This window comes from Delphinus delphis, chromosome 6, assembly GCF_949987515.2.
Source record: "Delphinus delphis chromosome 6, mDelDel1.2, whole genome shotgun sequence".
NCBI classification, from domain to species: Eukaryota; Metazoa; Chordata; class Mammalia; order Artiodactyla; family Delphinidae; genus Delphinus; species Delphinus delphis.
This window is the reverse complement of record NC_082688.1, coordinates 92,642,157-92,655,781: the sequence shown is the minus strand read 5'-3', so window position 1 is coordinate 92,655,781 and position 13,625 is coordinate 92,642,157. Positions and strand designations below refer to the sequence as shown.

The 13,625-nt window shown below is 47.6% G+C and overlaps 1 protein-coding gene across 1 annotated transcript; it reads right to left on the bottom strand.

Moving 5' to 3' along the window:
• Positions 1-2,660: 2,660 nt before the first annotated feature.
• Positions 2,661-13,382, bottom strand: S1PR3 (sphingosine-1-phosphate receptor 3). Its single transcript, XM_060015079.1, has 2 exons — positions 13,173-13,382; positions 2,661-5,392 (listed from the first exon to the last, which is right to left on the bottom strand). Exon 2 carries the CDS (start codon positions 5,247-5,249, stop codon positions 4,113-4,115), a length of 1,137 nt encoding a protein of 378 aa, XP_059871062.1. The 5' UTR covers positions 5,250-5,392; positions 13,173-13,382; the 3' UTR covers positions 2,661-4,112.
• Positions 13,383-13,625: the final 243 nt, after the last annotated feature.

Sequence of the window (13,625 nt, the reverse complement as noted above, 5' to 3'; positions counted from 1 at the left end):
TTTCTTTGTATCCAGAACTAAATAAGAATTAAAATTTGATGTTTAAATCCAAGGATTAGGAGAGAACTCCGTGTACATCTAATGTGTAATAATGAGATATTTATTAATTTTTAAAAAGCATTTGGATGGCAAATTATACATATTGATAAATATTTGAAAATTTTGTGTTTTGTTTTCCGTTAACTTTTGTGAAACAAAAAGGAATTACTGTGAAGGTCTATGGTTTATTGCCAATTTACCACTTTCTACGTTGATATTGGAACAGAATCGGTATTTGGACATCTCTGAGGAGTGGAAATACAAAACCAATTTCAAGTTTTCTAACCTCTGTTCTATGAAAAATAATAAAACCTAAATTATTCGGCCAACATTTGGGATATTTGTTAACACAACGGGTAAAGAGAATTGGCTTAAGTTCCTTCCCTCCTCACATTCAGTGAATCCACTTCACTCCTTCAGTAAATGATGTGGCTTCCAGTTGTGAGCCCTGCTGCCACACTGGGCACATCCCTGAGCTTCTAGGGCAGCCAACTGGAGATGCCACATGTCATCCCTGGACGCCATCACTGTGGCCCAGGGGCAAAGGCTGTCACACCCACTTAGGCAATGCTGCACTTCTTATCACTGGTTATTGGAAAATGTGCCTTCATTTTCAGAATAGTGGTGTGTGCATTTCTGATTATGTAGCAAACCCTTTGATATTTGACTTAGATACTAAAAACATTTGGGTGTGGAAGTTTTGCACTCGTAGATACATTTAAAAGCATGGACTTGGTAATTTAACTAGAAGTTTTCTATAAAGTACACCTTGTTACATTTCTGTGAAAGGCTCTTTACCAGTGCAGAAGCAACATGGGTCAAGGGTGGAAACAACTGTTCTCTAAATAGTCTGATGTTAACTGTCAATGTGGGTCTGAGGGCAATAAAGAATATCGTGAAAAGTCTCTCATTTGTTTGGTGGATCTTGTATTGCCTCATGAAGGAGAGGAGTTGAGTTTGAAACCTTTCCATAGAAAGCAGATAGTCTCAATTATTCCCCAGGAGACCTCTTAAAACACAATCACAGCAGAACCCCGTCAGGAACACCAAAGGTGTGGGATGAAAATGGCGGCCTGGCAAAGGCATTCCTGTTGAGATTTATGTTAACTTCTGTCCACTCGGCCTTGGGCAGTTAGCAAAGGTGGCAGAATGTCACTACCAACTAGTGATGCCAAACACTGGTCTCCTTCTATGTAGAATGTAGGGTGGAGAAGTGAAAACTTACCATTTGTGCTGGAGAAAGCTAGAGAAAGGGTTAGTTCTGATCTAGTCTCTCCTGTTGCTTCAATTACACCAAATGGAACAGAACCCATCATCCCATCTCTTTCAGCTGTACTTTGGCTGCCATGACCCTTACAATTGTCCCCCTATCAAAAGGGTAGTCCATTGACCTTCCCTATTGACCTACCAAAATTGGTGGAAAAGCACCCAATACACTGAAGTTTCCTAAAACACCAGCTCTGCTAGTGGGAAGCCTAGGGGAAATGTTATTGGAATTCTCAGAGTGTTTTAACTCCTACAGAAACACTGGCACCAAGTGAGAGGTCATACTGCCACTTTGCACATCACCAGGGGCAGCCCCAGTGTACACAGCCCCTCACACGGACTCCCAAGAATGAGTTTATACAAAGGCTTTCAGTTTTATTTATTTTTTTAACAAACATACATGGGACACAGTAAAGGTTACTAACTGAACGAGATCTAATGCACAGGTTCTCTGTGGCTTTGACATACTCAACTTCTAAATGATCTCCAGCTAGCTAGTTAGGAATGTACACATCAGTACTAAATTTGATTACTTTTTGCATATATCAAATAAACACAATTACTTTTTTGGAGTATTTTTCATTCAGATTGATTGAAAGTTTTGCACTACCTCAAAAAAAGTTGAGGTTATAGTGTTATTAATATTAGTGCCAGACATCTGGGGCCCCCAAGCAACTCAGAACTAACATATAAATTTCTTAAGTCATTTCCCTACCTAAGGTAAAATGCAATACTCAATATTTGGGCTCTCTGAGGCAATTTTGTTGTTGTTGTTTTCTTATCCCAGTATCTTAATGCTTAACTTTTCCAGAAATGCCCTGGATTTTCTCATGCTATTGACAAGAGAATCAGCTCCTTTTCAGTGATGTAATGAGGACAACAAAAATGCCACCTATGGGCTTCCCTGGTGGCGCAGTGGTTGAGAGTCCACCTGCCGATGCAGGGGACACGGGTTCGTGCCCCGGTCCGGGAAGATCCCACATGCCGCAGAGCGGCTGGGCCCGTGAGCCGTGGCCGCTGAGCCTGCGCGTCCAGAGCCTGTGCTCAGCAACGGGAGAGGCCACAACAGTGAGAGGCCCGCATACCGCAAAAAAAAAAAAAAAGCCACCAATGAGCATCTCCTTACAAATAGGATTTATCTCATCAGTAACAAAAATTAAGAAAGACATTGGTCGGTACATGATCACCCAGGACCCACAGAAATCTTCCTTAATAAAGAGGAACTGGCATCATATAACAAAGAGGAGTCCCTTTCTCTTTGAAAAGTTATTCATGTATTAAGACTACTCTTTTAGTCTTTATCCAGGCAAAATTCCCACTGAACCTAAAAACTTCAGGGGGTTCTGATGTAAGGCTTACCCAAGAAAAAATCCTTTTAAAGGTTGCTTTTTTTTTTTTTAAACAAAGAACTCAATACATCAACTATATGCTTATGACAGCTCTACAAATTTGTGTATTCTTCACCCATTTGTACTGCATGAAGAATCACTGGGGATGACTGTGTACAAAAATACCTTCTAAGTAATTGCTTCTTAAGGTAAACAGTGATACAGGGTCAACATGTGTTGAAAAGGAAGAGTACAGTATGGCTATATTTCTTTGAAGAAAGCACAAGCTGCCAGATCACAAGTAAACTGCTCTAATAGTAATGGTCAGGGTCAGCTTTCGGGAATCCATGAGGCTGCTGATGACCTCAGCTGCTCAGCTGTGACAATGCAGGGAGTTGTTGACTTGGTGCTTTCTGATACAGATTCAAACTCAACATAGGATCACAGTGCTGCCTTGCAAACCTCTCCTAATTCAATAGAAACTCCCCATTACATTGGAAAGGTGAAATGAGCCAGGGGTCTGTCCTCTGCTTCTCCCTCGTGGGTTCTTTTCTTGGTTGGTCTGGGGCACAGGCTCCTGGAATACGTTGGCTGGCTTTTCTGTGATTTGGAGAAATGCCAAACAATCACGTAATTTGGCTAACTTGGCTTTTAGATGTGCTTAAGACTGCAGGGACAAATGACAGAAGAGAAGCAGGGGTCCCCTTGGGGGATGTACGCCCACAGAACTTGCTCATTCTCACCAGGATACTCCAGACGCTGTCAAGTGTATGTCTCAGGACAGTTTGGAGTCAGACCCACACATCTGAGACCAGCCTTGGACAAGTCCTTTGGGGGGATTTGGGCTTTCAAAACCTGCTTAACTTGAGACTTCATGTCAGTCTGAGGAGACTGGGACCAGTGCGTCCACCTAGTACCCAGCCATATCCTCATACCTGGTGCTTCAGTCAGAACATACCTGTACTTCCTGTTACGTAACAGTATCACGTACTGCGACTTATGCATGTACCAATGGCAGACGTATGAAACGCAAGTGCTCTGTAACACAGAAATGACGAATATACAGCATCTATCCTGTGCAGAGTGTAGTGTAAAGTTACCAAACATCATCCTGATGTTCTGGGAGACACACTGTACACTGTGGTCCACGACCTTCCCTCTCTAGGCACAGCAGACAGTGGTCGGTGGGATTCAAGGTAAGGCACTGATGACATCGGCAGCTTGGTACATTTGGAAGAGCCTGGAGCCTAAACGGAAAAGGCATGCTGTCTACACTGAAATGGGTTGGCAATTCCTTGGGTTCCCTCCTTAAGAGACGTCCACAACAGGCAGGCTGTTGGCAGAATAGGTTTCCTGAGTCCTAGCTCTGGAACAGCCGCCGTGGGTGAGGCGTGCAATCAATAAGAATGTGGCTGCAGGGTTAGCTGCTGCTCGTTCCATGGAGATGCAAGGACCCCACGTTCCTGGAGCCCGGCGTCCTCACTTGCAGAGGATCCCATTCTGCAGGGTTTTGTTTCTGTCTGTTATGCAGGGCGAGGCAGCTGTTTGGGGGAGGTCTTCCTTGCTCTTTGGGGAGGGGCTGCTGTTGTTGCTGCCGCTGGATTTGCTTCTGCTTGGGTCGAGAGCAGGCTGGATGGGTGAGGAGAGGGCACCCTGGCCCCTGACCAGGCAGGTGCAGACCAGCCGGAAGAAGGCCCGCCGCATCTCCTTGCTGGCCAGCGTGTAGATGACCGGGTTCATGGCGGAGTTGAGCACGGCCAGCACAATGAACCACTGGGCCTTGAACAGGATGGCACACTCCTTCACCTTGCAGGCCACATCCACGAGGAAGAGGATGAAGAGTGGGGACCAGCAGGCGATGAAGACGCTCACCACGATCACCACGGTCCGCAGCAGGGCCATGGACCGCTCTGAGTTGTGAGGGCTGGCCACCCTGCGGCTGCTGGACTTCACCAGGAAGTAGATGCGTGTGTACAGGATCACGATGGTCACCAGGATGGCCGTGAAGATGCTGACGCAGAACGCGATGTACTTCTTGGAGTAGAGGGGCAGGATGGTGGAGCAGTCAGGGAGGTTGTGCAGGCAGTTCCAGCCCAGGATGGGTAAGGCGCCCAGCGAGAACGCGATCAGCCAGCACATCCCGATCAGGAGAAAGACGCGGTGCTTCTTGTTGGCATCGTAAGGTCTCATTTTGATCATGGTCAAGTGCCGCTCGATAGCAATGGCCAGTAGGCTACAGGTGGACGCCCCGAGGGCCACGAACATGCTGCCTTCCCGTAGGAACCAGACCGTCAGAGACAGGCTCAGAGTCCTCTTGCCTGACATCAGAATGTTGACCTTGTAGGCTATGCCGGCCAGCAGGTCGCAGAGAGCCAGGTTGCCAATGAAAAAGTACATGCGGTTGTGAAATTTATTGTTTTTCCAGATGGCGATCAAAACCATCAGGTTCTCCAAGACAATGAAGCTGCAGATGATCAAGAAAACAATGGTGGTGAGCGTGCTGCCCTCGGGGGCGTCCTTCAGCCTGTCCTTCAGCTTGCCTACATAGCTGTAATGTTTGTGCAGGGTCTCATTGGAGGTGTAGGGTCTGGGGTGCAGCGTGAGAACCGTCGCCATCACTTGGAACTCACGATCGGTTAGCTCCAGAATCCACCAGAGGGCGCCCTGGGAACGTCCATTTCCCGGGCAAAGAAAGCCTGCGGCTCAGGCTGCAATAGTGATCCAAGCCAGACACCGGCTAGGGTGTTGAGAATGGGCTCCTGAAAAAAGATAAAAGGAGGGGGCGCCCAGTGATAAAGTAACAGCACCTAAGATCAACGGCAACAATAAAGTTGGGTAAAGGCACTAAAAATGTTGAAGCATTTGGACGGCTGATCTGCATGGGCCCAGAGGGGGCCTTTAACACAGGTCAAGATCCTAAGTGACCATGGAGACAGAGGGAGCAGTTCTGTGTCTGCAGTTGCTCAGGAGGGAAATTCAGTGCATGAGCTCCGCCATCATTCAGTCACGTCACCATCACACACACACCCAAGTAATACTTCCATCTGGAAATCTCTTTTTTTTTTTTTAAGATGTTGGTGGTAGGAGTTTATTAATTAATTTATTTATTTTTGCCATGTTGGGTCTTCGTTTCTGTGCGAGGGCTTTCTCTAGTTGTGGCAAGCGGTGGCCACTCTTCATCGCGGCGCACGGGCCTCAAGGCACTTAAGGAACGCTAACCAGTTCATACTCATCTACTGCACAGGAGGTGGTAAACCCTTATTCCCAGTTACTGAGAGAGAAACAGTATTATGCCAGGTCCAAAAAATAGAATAGAATCTGGAATAATGCCCGTCCGATTTCTGAAACGTCCTTGGTGGGTTTTGGCGCAACATTGTGGGAAGTACTCACACTTCCTGGATGGGATCCCCGGGTAGCAGGGCCAGGGCCAGAAATTGAGTCTAGACGGCCCCCAGGTCTGCCCAGCGGAGAGCTCGGAAACCGACCACCTGGCCACCAAAGGAAGAAGAGCACAGGCCACGCACGGCCCACATGGCCACCCCCTAGCAAGCAGCTGAGCATGGAGCCAGGGGAGGAAGAAATACAAACCTGTAAAAGTGGAATCAACAGCTTTTGAGACTAAAGGAAGAAAAGAGAGGACAACTAACTGGATTTTCGAGTTTGGCTTAAAATTCAGAGTTTAGCTCTAACTGTCTAAACTGCCAAAACTAAATCGGTGTGTGTGAACTGAAAGAAACCAACTTGGGAGCACTAGTGAGAGGGTGGGGCGGAAAACCCAAGAGCCAGACTTCCGATGGTCCTTCCCCACTGGACACCCCAACCCACCTGTGGCTTTATCCATCAGCCTCCTGTGATGTCCTCAATGAAGCAGACCCAGCTACCAAAGCAGAAATGGATTTCACTAAGCTCACTTATTCTAAATTAAAATTATTTGAGTATTTAAATATATAATTAAGATCAAACGAGGTTAATTTACAACAACCGACTGTGTGAAGATTTTTCTTTACCTTTTTTTTTTCTTTTTGTGGTACGCGGGCCTCTCACTGTTGTGGCCTCTCCCGTTGTGGAGCACAGGCTCCGGACACGCAGGCTTATTGGCCATAGCTCACAGGCCCAGCCACTCCGCGGCACGTGGGATCCTCCCGGACTGGGGCACGAACCTGTATCCCCTGCATCGGCAGGCAGATTCTCAACCACTGCGCCACCAGGGAAGCCCGCACACCACTTTTTAAAACAAATTGCAAGCTGTCTTTTTAAGAGTAGAAGTAGGTGCAGCAGCTGACACTCTCAGAGCACTTTCCCTGGAGCCCCTTATTTAATCCCCATGCTGACATCGTGAAGATCTGTCGTAGGAAACCAGGCACAGGAGAACTTAGTCGCCTGGTTATCTTCCCACCACTTGCCACCCCAGAGCACAACCCCGGAGAGAGTATTCCTCATCCCCACACAGATGCACTGCCACTGCACCACGTGTGACCTCATTCATGGAAAAGGCGTGGCACAAAGGTAGGGAAGAGGAACACATGTGCCGCTCCACCAAGAGCCACAAAGCAGCAGCATCCTGAGAGCGGCTATTTCCCCGACGGCAATGGGGTCACATGGCTGGCCCGAGGGCCCTACATACGCAACATCCCCCATGCCAGACCCTTGCTGCCACATCCAAGTGGCCGCCCCTCTGTCCATGACACCATCATGTCGGGTTTGCCTCAGATGTCTCTGAGACATCTGCTTTCCCATCAGGGGTTTCTCTCCCAGGACCTGATATTGGCAAGCATAACAAGGGGATTTATAATGGTAACTGACTCAGCACCAGAGCAGTCTGAATGATAAAAAACATACTAACAGGACTAAAAGGACAGGAACATGAATTGTACAGGAATTCCCACTCACACTGGGGTGAAAGGGCTCTAGGCATCTGCAACTGAAAGGCTTTTGAAACCAGGGTGTGTCCAAAGTTTGTCTCCTGTGCCTTAGTTTCCCCCATTACTCCACAGCATTTGAATACCTCTTGGACAGTCTCCACCCCTCCGACTAGGTTATATAGTATGGATAGCAGGGAAGTGAGTCCCTTTAAAACTGATGGATCTGGACTTCTCTTGGAAATAAAGGGCAGAGGAAATACACCACAGGCTTTGCAGACTCACATCAGCTTTTTTATCCCCTGAATATGTAGAGTTTTGATAAAATTGAGTAGAGGAAACAGAAGGGAACAATAAAAACTGATAACCAGAAAGAAAATAACCAAAACAAAAATTGTCTAAGATATGCCAGAAACCCATCCAAACCATGAATCTTGAAGGTGAACATATCTTCCCGTTAATTCTTGATTTATAGTTTCCCTTAATTAAATATTTATCGCTCAAGGAGCACATTTTTTCAGAACGTCTTTTGTTAAATGTGAATCTCCGCATTTTGCGTAACTGGAAGATATCCATCTCTCTTTGGAATCTAAAAGCTTATTTTCTTTGGATTATCAACATTAGAAAGTAGACCCCATCTGAGAGTTAAGTGCTGGGCGAAAGATCAGATTGATTTTGGATGCATCTGAACACCACTGTGCATAGTCCGACCATCTCACGGACGAGTTCCGGTCTCCATCCCGAGGGGCGCAGCACAGACTCCGAGTTTGCCGGAAGAACGCTCTGCCCCTCCCAGGTCCTGCTCATGGCGAGGTGGGGCATCGGCCCTCCCTGGCTCATCCATCCTGCTGCTGCTGGTCACTGCAGGGGTGCTGGGCACTGCAGGCACCAGGGCTCCTGGGAGACCAACCTATCCTATCCCTCATGGCCTCTTCTAGTCACTGACCACTCCCAGATAGTAACATTCTCTGGACGTCTCGTCCCCTAGGGTAATTTAGCCTGTGTCTGACCTTCATATAAATGGAGCCATATGATATACAGTGTGCCTGGCATCGTCTTCTCAATGTGATGCTCCTGTGAGCCATGCGTGGAGATGCCGGTAATTCCTTCCCATTGCTTCCACCATGTGGATGGATGCAACAGCCTCCATTCATTCCTGGTTGTGGACATGGAGTGGTTTCCAAGTGTTGTTGTCCTTAGCAGTGGTGCTAGGATGGGTTGAGGATGTCGTTGTGGCGAGCACGTGCCTGTGTTTCCAAGGAGTACCGTGGATTTCCTAGCATTGATGTCTAGGTTGGGCTTTGATGGGAGGGTCCCTGCAGAGGCTTATGGGTCTTAGCCCCTGGTCCTGCAAGTGGTATTTGTGGGGAGCTGGAGAAGTCCACATAGAGGGTGAGCGTTACACATTACAAATGCTCACGTTTTGTTTTATTTTAAAAGATAGGTGTCTGGGGCTGTTAGTGACCAGCATCTGCCTTTCCATTGTAAAAGGTTGATCACTGCTTAATTTCCACCAGAATACTTAAAAATACAGCCTGATGCTGAGAAGTGTGGCTGGGTGCTGGCTAGTCGTGTACACATTCCGAAAGCCAGGCATGTTATAGAAGATACTCAGGACAGAGATGCTCCTGCTTATGGACAGTGGTCTTCCAACAAACCCAGATTCCGACACAGCTGTGCCTTGCTTATGTCCACAGGCAGAGTTCTCACTCTCAAACTGTGCTCATGTGGCCCAGACCCCCACAGACCCGTCCCCTGAAGTACACTGCCCACACCTGAGCTTCCCTTACATCTACTCAACAGAGACCTGTTACACCTAAGAGTTTTCACTTCAACTTCATTCAGTTGGGGTCTTCAAGTCTACCTCAAGGCATTTCAACACCAAGCCTTTTTCTTTTTGCAGAGAAGGAATACGACACTTTCTGTAAGGTGGTTCAGAGGTGTGTCACCCCACACCTCTTCCCTCCATTCCAAGTTGGAGCATCTGCGGGGAGGAGTGAGCCCGGCAGGGGCCGATGGATTCCAGATGTGCTTTCTGTGCTAGTGATTCACTTTCTCTACACATGTCAATTTGAAAAATAAACAAACTGTAAAAAGAAGGAAAAGGAAAAAAAACAAAGGGAAATATTTCCACAATCTGTGGTCTATCTCTTTCTCTCTGTAATGGCCAAAAAAAACCCCCCAAACGAACAAACAAAAAAGCGCACGCACACACACAATAAGATAGTGAGAAATTTATTTCTCCTGGTCGGATGCAGGGCACTGTATTTTTAAAGGCACGTTCTCCCAGTTCATCCCCCAAACTGAATTAAAACATGAAGCATTTGCCAACAAGCCAAATTTCTTGGAAAGCAAGGGTTTTTTCTTTTTGTTTTTTTTTTTTTTGTTTAGAAGAATTTAGGAAGGAAATAATGAGTTGGCCATTTCATGGCCCCAGAAAAATTCCTTTGCTAATGAGTATTTCCCCTCACTCCAAGCTTCTTAGGTGACCTCACTCTGCTTTCAGAGATAGTTCATAGCAAGAGGCTTCACACACTCAGTCTTGCACGCCTGCGAGTTGCTCTGTGACCATTAGTGGAGCTCCCAGTGAGAAAACGGCTGTTACAGATGAACTACGTCAGGATTCCACACCTTCCCCTTTCTTCTCTGGAGTGTGGAAGTGAGTTAGTCCTGATCAGGATTCCTGCTTTTCAGTGGCTTCTCCACAGCTCTTTCTCCCGGTAAACAAAGCTTGGATGATAACACAGATCTGGGGGCAGTCCAGGGAGCCCCAGGAATGCAGGTTGTACCCAGGACCTGGTGCAGCTCGAACATCTGCCTCCGTGCACACACTCCTGGGCATCCTGGCTCGTCAATCGGAGGGCAACTGCTTTAGATGCAAAAGGTCTTTACCTTCATTGGTTTTCAACCAGCCTTGTCAAACTTTCTCTTCTGTGCTTGTTCTAAGGAAGGGCACGGGACTGAATTCCTACCAAGACTGCCACAGGACGAATGAAAGTGTGTGGAAATGAGCTCCTCCAGGCATATGCAAATAAGAGGTGTTCTGCCCAGGAAGTCCTAACTGGGGGGTCCCTGTCATCCTTTCCCACAGCAGTGCTCTTACTCGGTGATACTGCACATGTACCCCATGTTGTACATTGCAGGTACCATGTCTGATCCCCACTACAGCATCTGCCTTCCAAATGTACATAGGAGGAAACTGAGTCCGGAGGGTTGGGTGTGCGGGCTCAGTGTCCTTTGTAGCACAGCTTGGAAGAGGCTGCGCTGGGCCGGATGCCTGTGTCATTGGATTCCAGCGCACCACGTTAGGGATAAGCTCTTCCGGAGGCTGTCACCTTTCCATGTGTTCCTCACCTAGATAGTGACAAGAGTGTCACCACCATGCTTGGAACTGATAGCAAAATGCTGGAATGCTAATGTGAGGGCTTGACTGAAATATATGGAAAACTCTGACCCCGAGGAAATGGAGCGGCATCTTCAAGGCCAAAGAGCCTAGTCAACTGACTCAGGTCTCTCACTCCAGCTCACGGTGCTGATGGGACGTTAGAGCCACCCAATCCGTACTCTCCTTGGAACAACCTTGTCACTGATTTACCTGACTGGCCTATTGCCTGGCCTCTTATAGATGCAGCTGTAATTCCTCAAAAATTGAATGAAAACAAAAGAGAAGAAAAGGCAACTTTATGCTTAGTAACTGTAACAACACTTAAAAGTATTATTAACTAAAACTAGACAGGATTCCACTCAGTATATCATATTATCTCCAAAAGTTCATGGAATATCTCTTAAGGCAAGTAATTAATTTTACAGAAAATGTACGGCAAAGGAATAATATGAAATGGCTCCGAAACTGCTAAGAAAGGAATCACGAAGCCAAATGCAAGGAAACAGAAAGGCTCGTGTAGCCCACGGCACAGCAGTCCTGGCTAACTGGCCAACGTAACAGATTGCCTGAGGCTGCCTTGCCAGCTGTGGCAGCACCAGAGTCATAGTCCCAAGTCCTGGCAGAAAAAAAGGGTTTCTCCAATTGGGCAACCCCAAATGTTTCAAGATTATGGTATGCTCAAATCCCCATGTCTTTGCAACAAAAATATATGTATACACTGTAGGTCCTGAAACATTTTTAGGAGGTGGAAGAGATACCGTGGAATCAAATTAGTGTCATTATTTCCAAACAAAGAAAAATCAGTTAGTAAATTTTGAGAAATAAATTCATTAGGCCAATAGGTAAGGCTCCTTGTACAGGAAATGGGAGTTTCAGTATCCACATATGGTAGAAAATTAGAAGACTCATGCCTTTAATGAAATGCACAAATGTAAAGAGGAAAGCAGCATTTTCAGAGATGAAAACTGGTCGAGGAAGCATTTTGTCTATATCTTAAGGGGTGACTTTGTGTTTCAGATCTCTGGTGTCAGGCAACAAGAGCGCCTGGACTAGCAGGACCTAAGTGAATGTTTGCTGACTGAGAACATCCAGTGTATGGTTCTCCTCCCGCAACAAAATTATTCATACTGGCACTGAGCTCTGCATCAATTGAGAACTTGTACAGATGTGGATAATTCCACAACTCCTTAAGTACTACACACACACACACCACACCATACCACACTCCACACACATATACACACCAGAACCACCACGTACACCAGCAACAGGCTTGGCCATCCCTTGTTACTCATATACCCACAGACCATAATCCTGCCCTCGTACTTCCTAGGAATTACGTTTTTGTTAACCATGCCAGCAAGATTTTCATCAATGAAGAAATAAATGTTGAAAAGATATATTAGGAACATGTGATTATATACAAGGTCTGCAACTTCTAACTCCAGACTTGAAAAAGATGCCTAATTGTGGAAGTACCCAGAGCTCCAGAAGAGCCAGACTCAGTTCATGCTGCTACCTTTCTTCATTTTCAAAGTAAAGCATGTTCACTTTAAAAATCCAACAAGAAGTCCCTCTCTTACCTCTAAATACAAAAACACCACAAAGTAATATGTCCTTGGGAGTGTCTAATGTCAGGAAGAGAGAGAACGTAAGAAGGAGAGGGATCAAGAGAGAGGGAGAGAGAACCATTTGGAGACTGGAGGGTTAAAAGTGGCAAAGTTAGCACTTTCCTGCACCAGGTCAAAGAAGGACCTTCCCCAGCTTTATCTGTTAGGAATGTAACATACTGATCTTCCCTGGGAACCTCATTATTGCACGATAGGAACTTTTTCTTCCAGCCCCCTGATTCTGACAGCCCTGACTGCCTTGTTTGAGACATAGAAGGAAAACTGGAATTTCGTGGCGAATGAAATTAAATAGAATAATTTCCCCAAGAGAACAAGCACATGTACACACGCTTCCAGAGTCCCAGGTCCTCATCCTGGGCGGGAGCCCAACTTTTTAATTGTTCCAGGAAAGCGACTGACGGAACGTCTCTGTGAAGAGTCACTACTCTTTCCTTGGCATTTAAATGCTCCAATTGTACTTAAAAAGGGACCATCCCCTCCCCCACCCCGCCTCGGCTTCAGTCACCAGAATGGCTGACCTGTGTGGAGGGGGTGATGCTGATGTAATGTGCTCGCCCACCCAGGTCACCGTCGCGCCGAGGACTGGCTGGAAATTTGTGAGAAAAGTGGACCCGGCTGCCCCCACCCACCCCGGTGCCCCGGGCCTTCGGCCGTGCCGTCTCACCTCCTTCTGGAAAGGGCACTTGGGCCACCGGCATCCTGACACCCCTTCCTCCGCTCAGATGAGAGCTGGGCTGGGACGCCGGGATAGTCCTGGGGCTCGGGAGTGGGGGCACGTTCCCGGGCCGGAGAGTCTCGCTCGGGTTCGTCCTGCCACCGCGCTTGGCGCCGGGTTCCTGTCGCGTGTCTCCCAGACCAGATTCTTCAGCCTCTGTCCCCGCCAGCCGGGCGCAAACTTTTCCAGCGGCCCGCTGGGGCGGGGCCCGCGCTCCGCCTCCCCGCCCTGCCGCCCCACGCCCACATCCCGGGCCCCACCTCCACCTCCCCGAGCCCCAGCCCCCTACTCACGCCCCCCACGCCCCCTCCTCCCCTGACCTCATACCCCACCTCCCCGCACCCTGCTCCATCCCCCGGCCTCCCGGCATCTCCCCGCCCACCCATCTACCCTTTGCCCCCT

Coding starts and splice junctions, on each gene's coding strand:
- S1PR3 (XM_060015079.1), bottom strand. CDS start 5,249: ATGGCGACGGTTCTCACGCTGCACCCCAGACCCTACACCTCCAATGAG.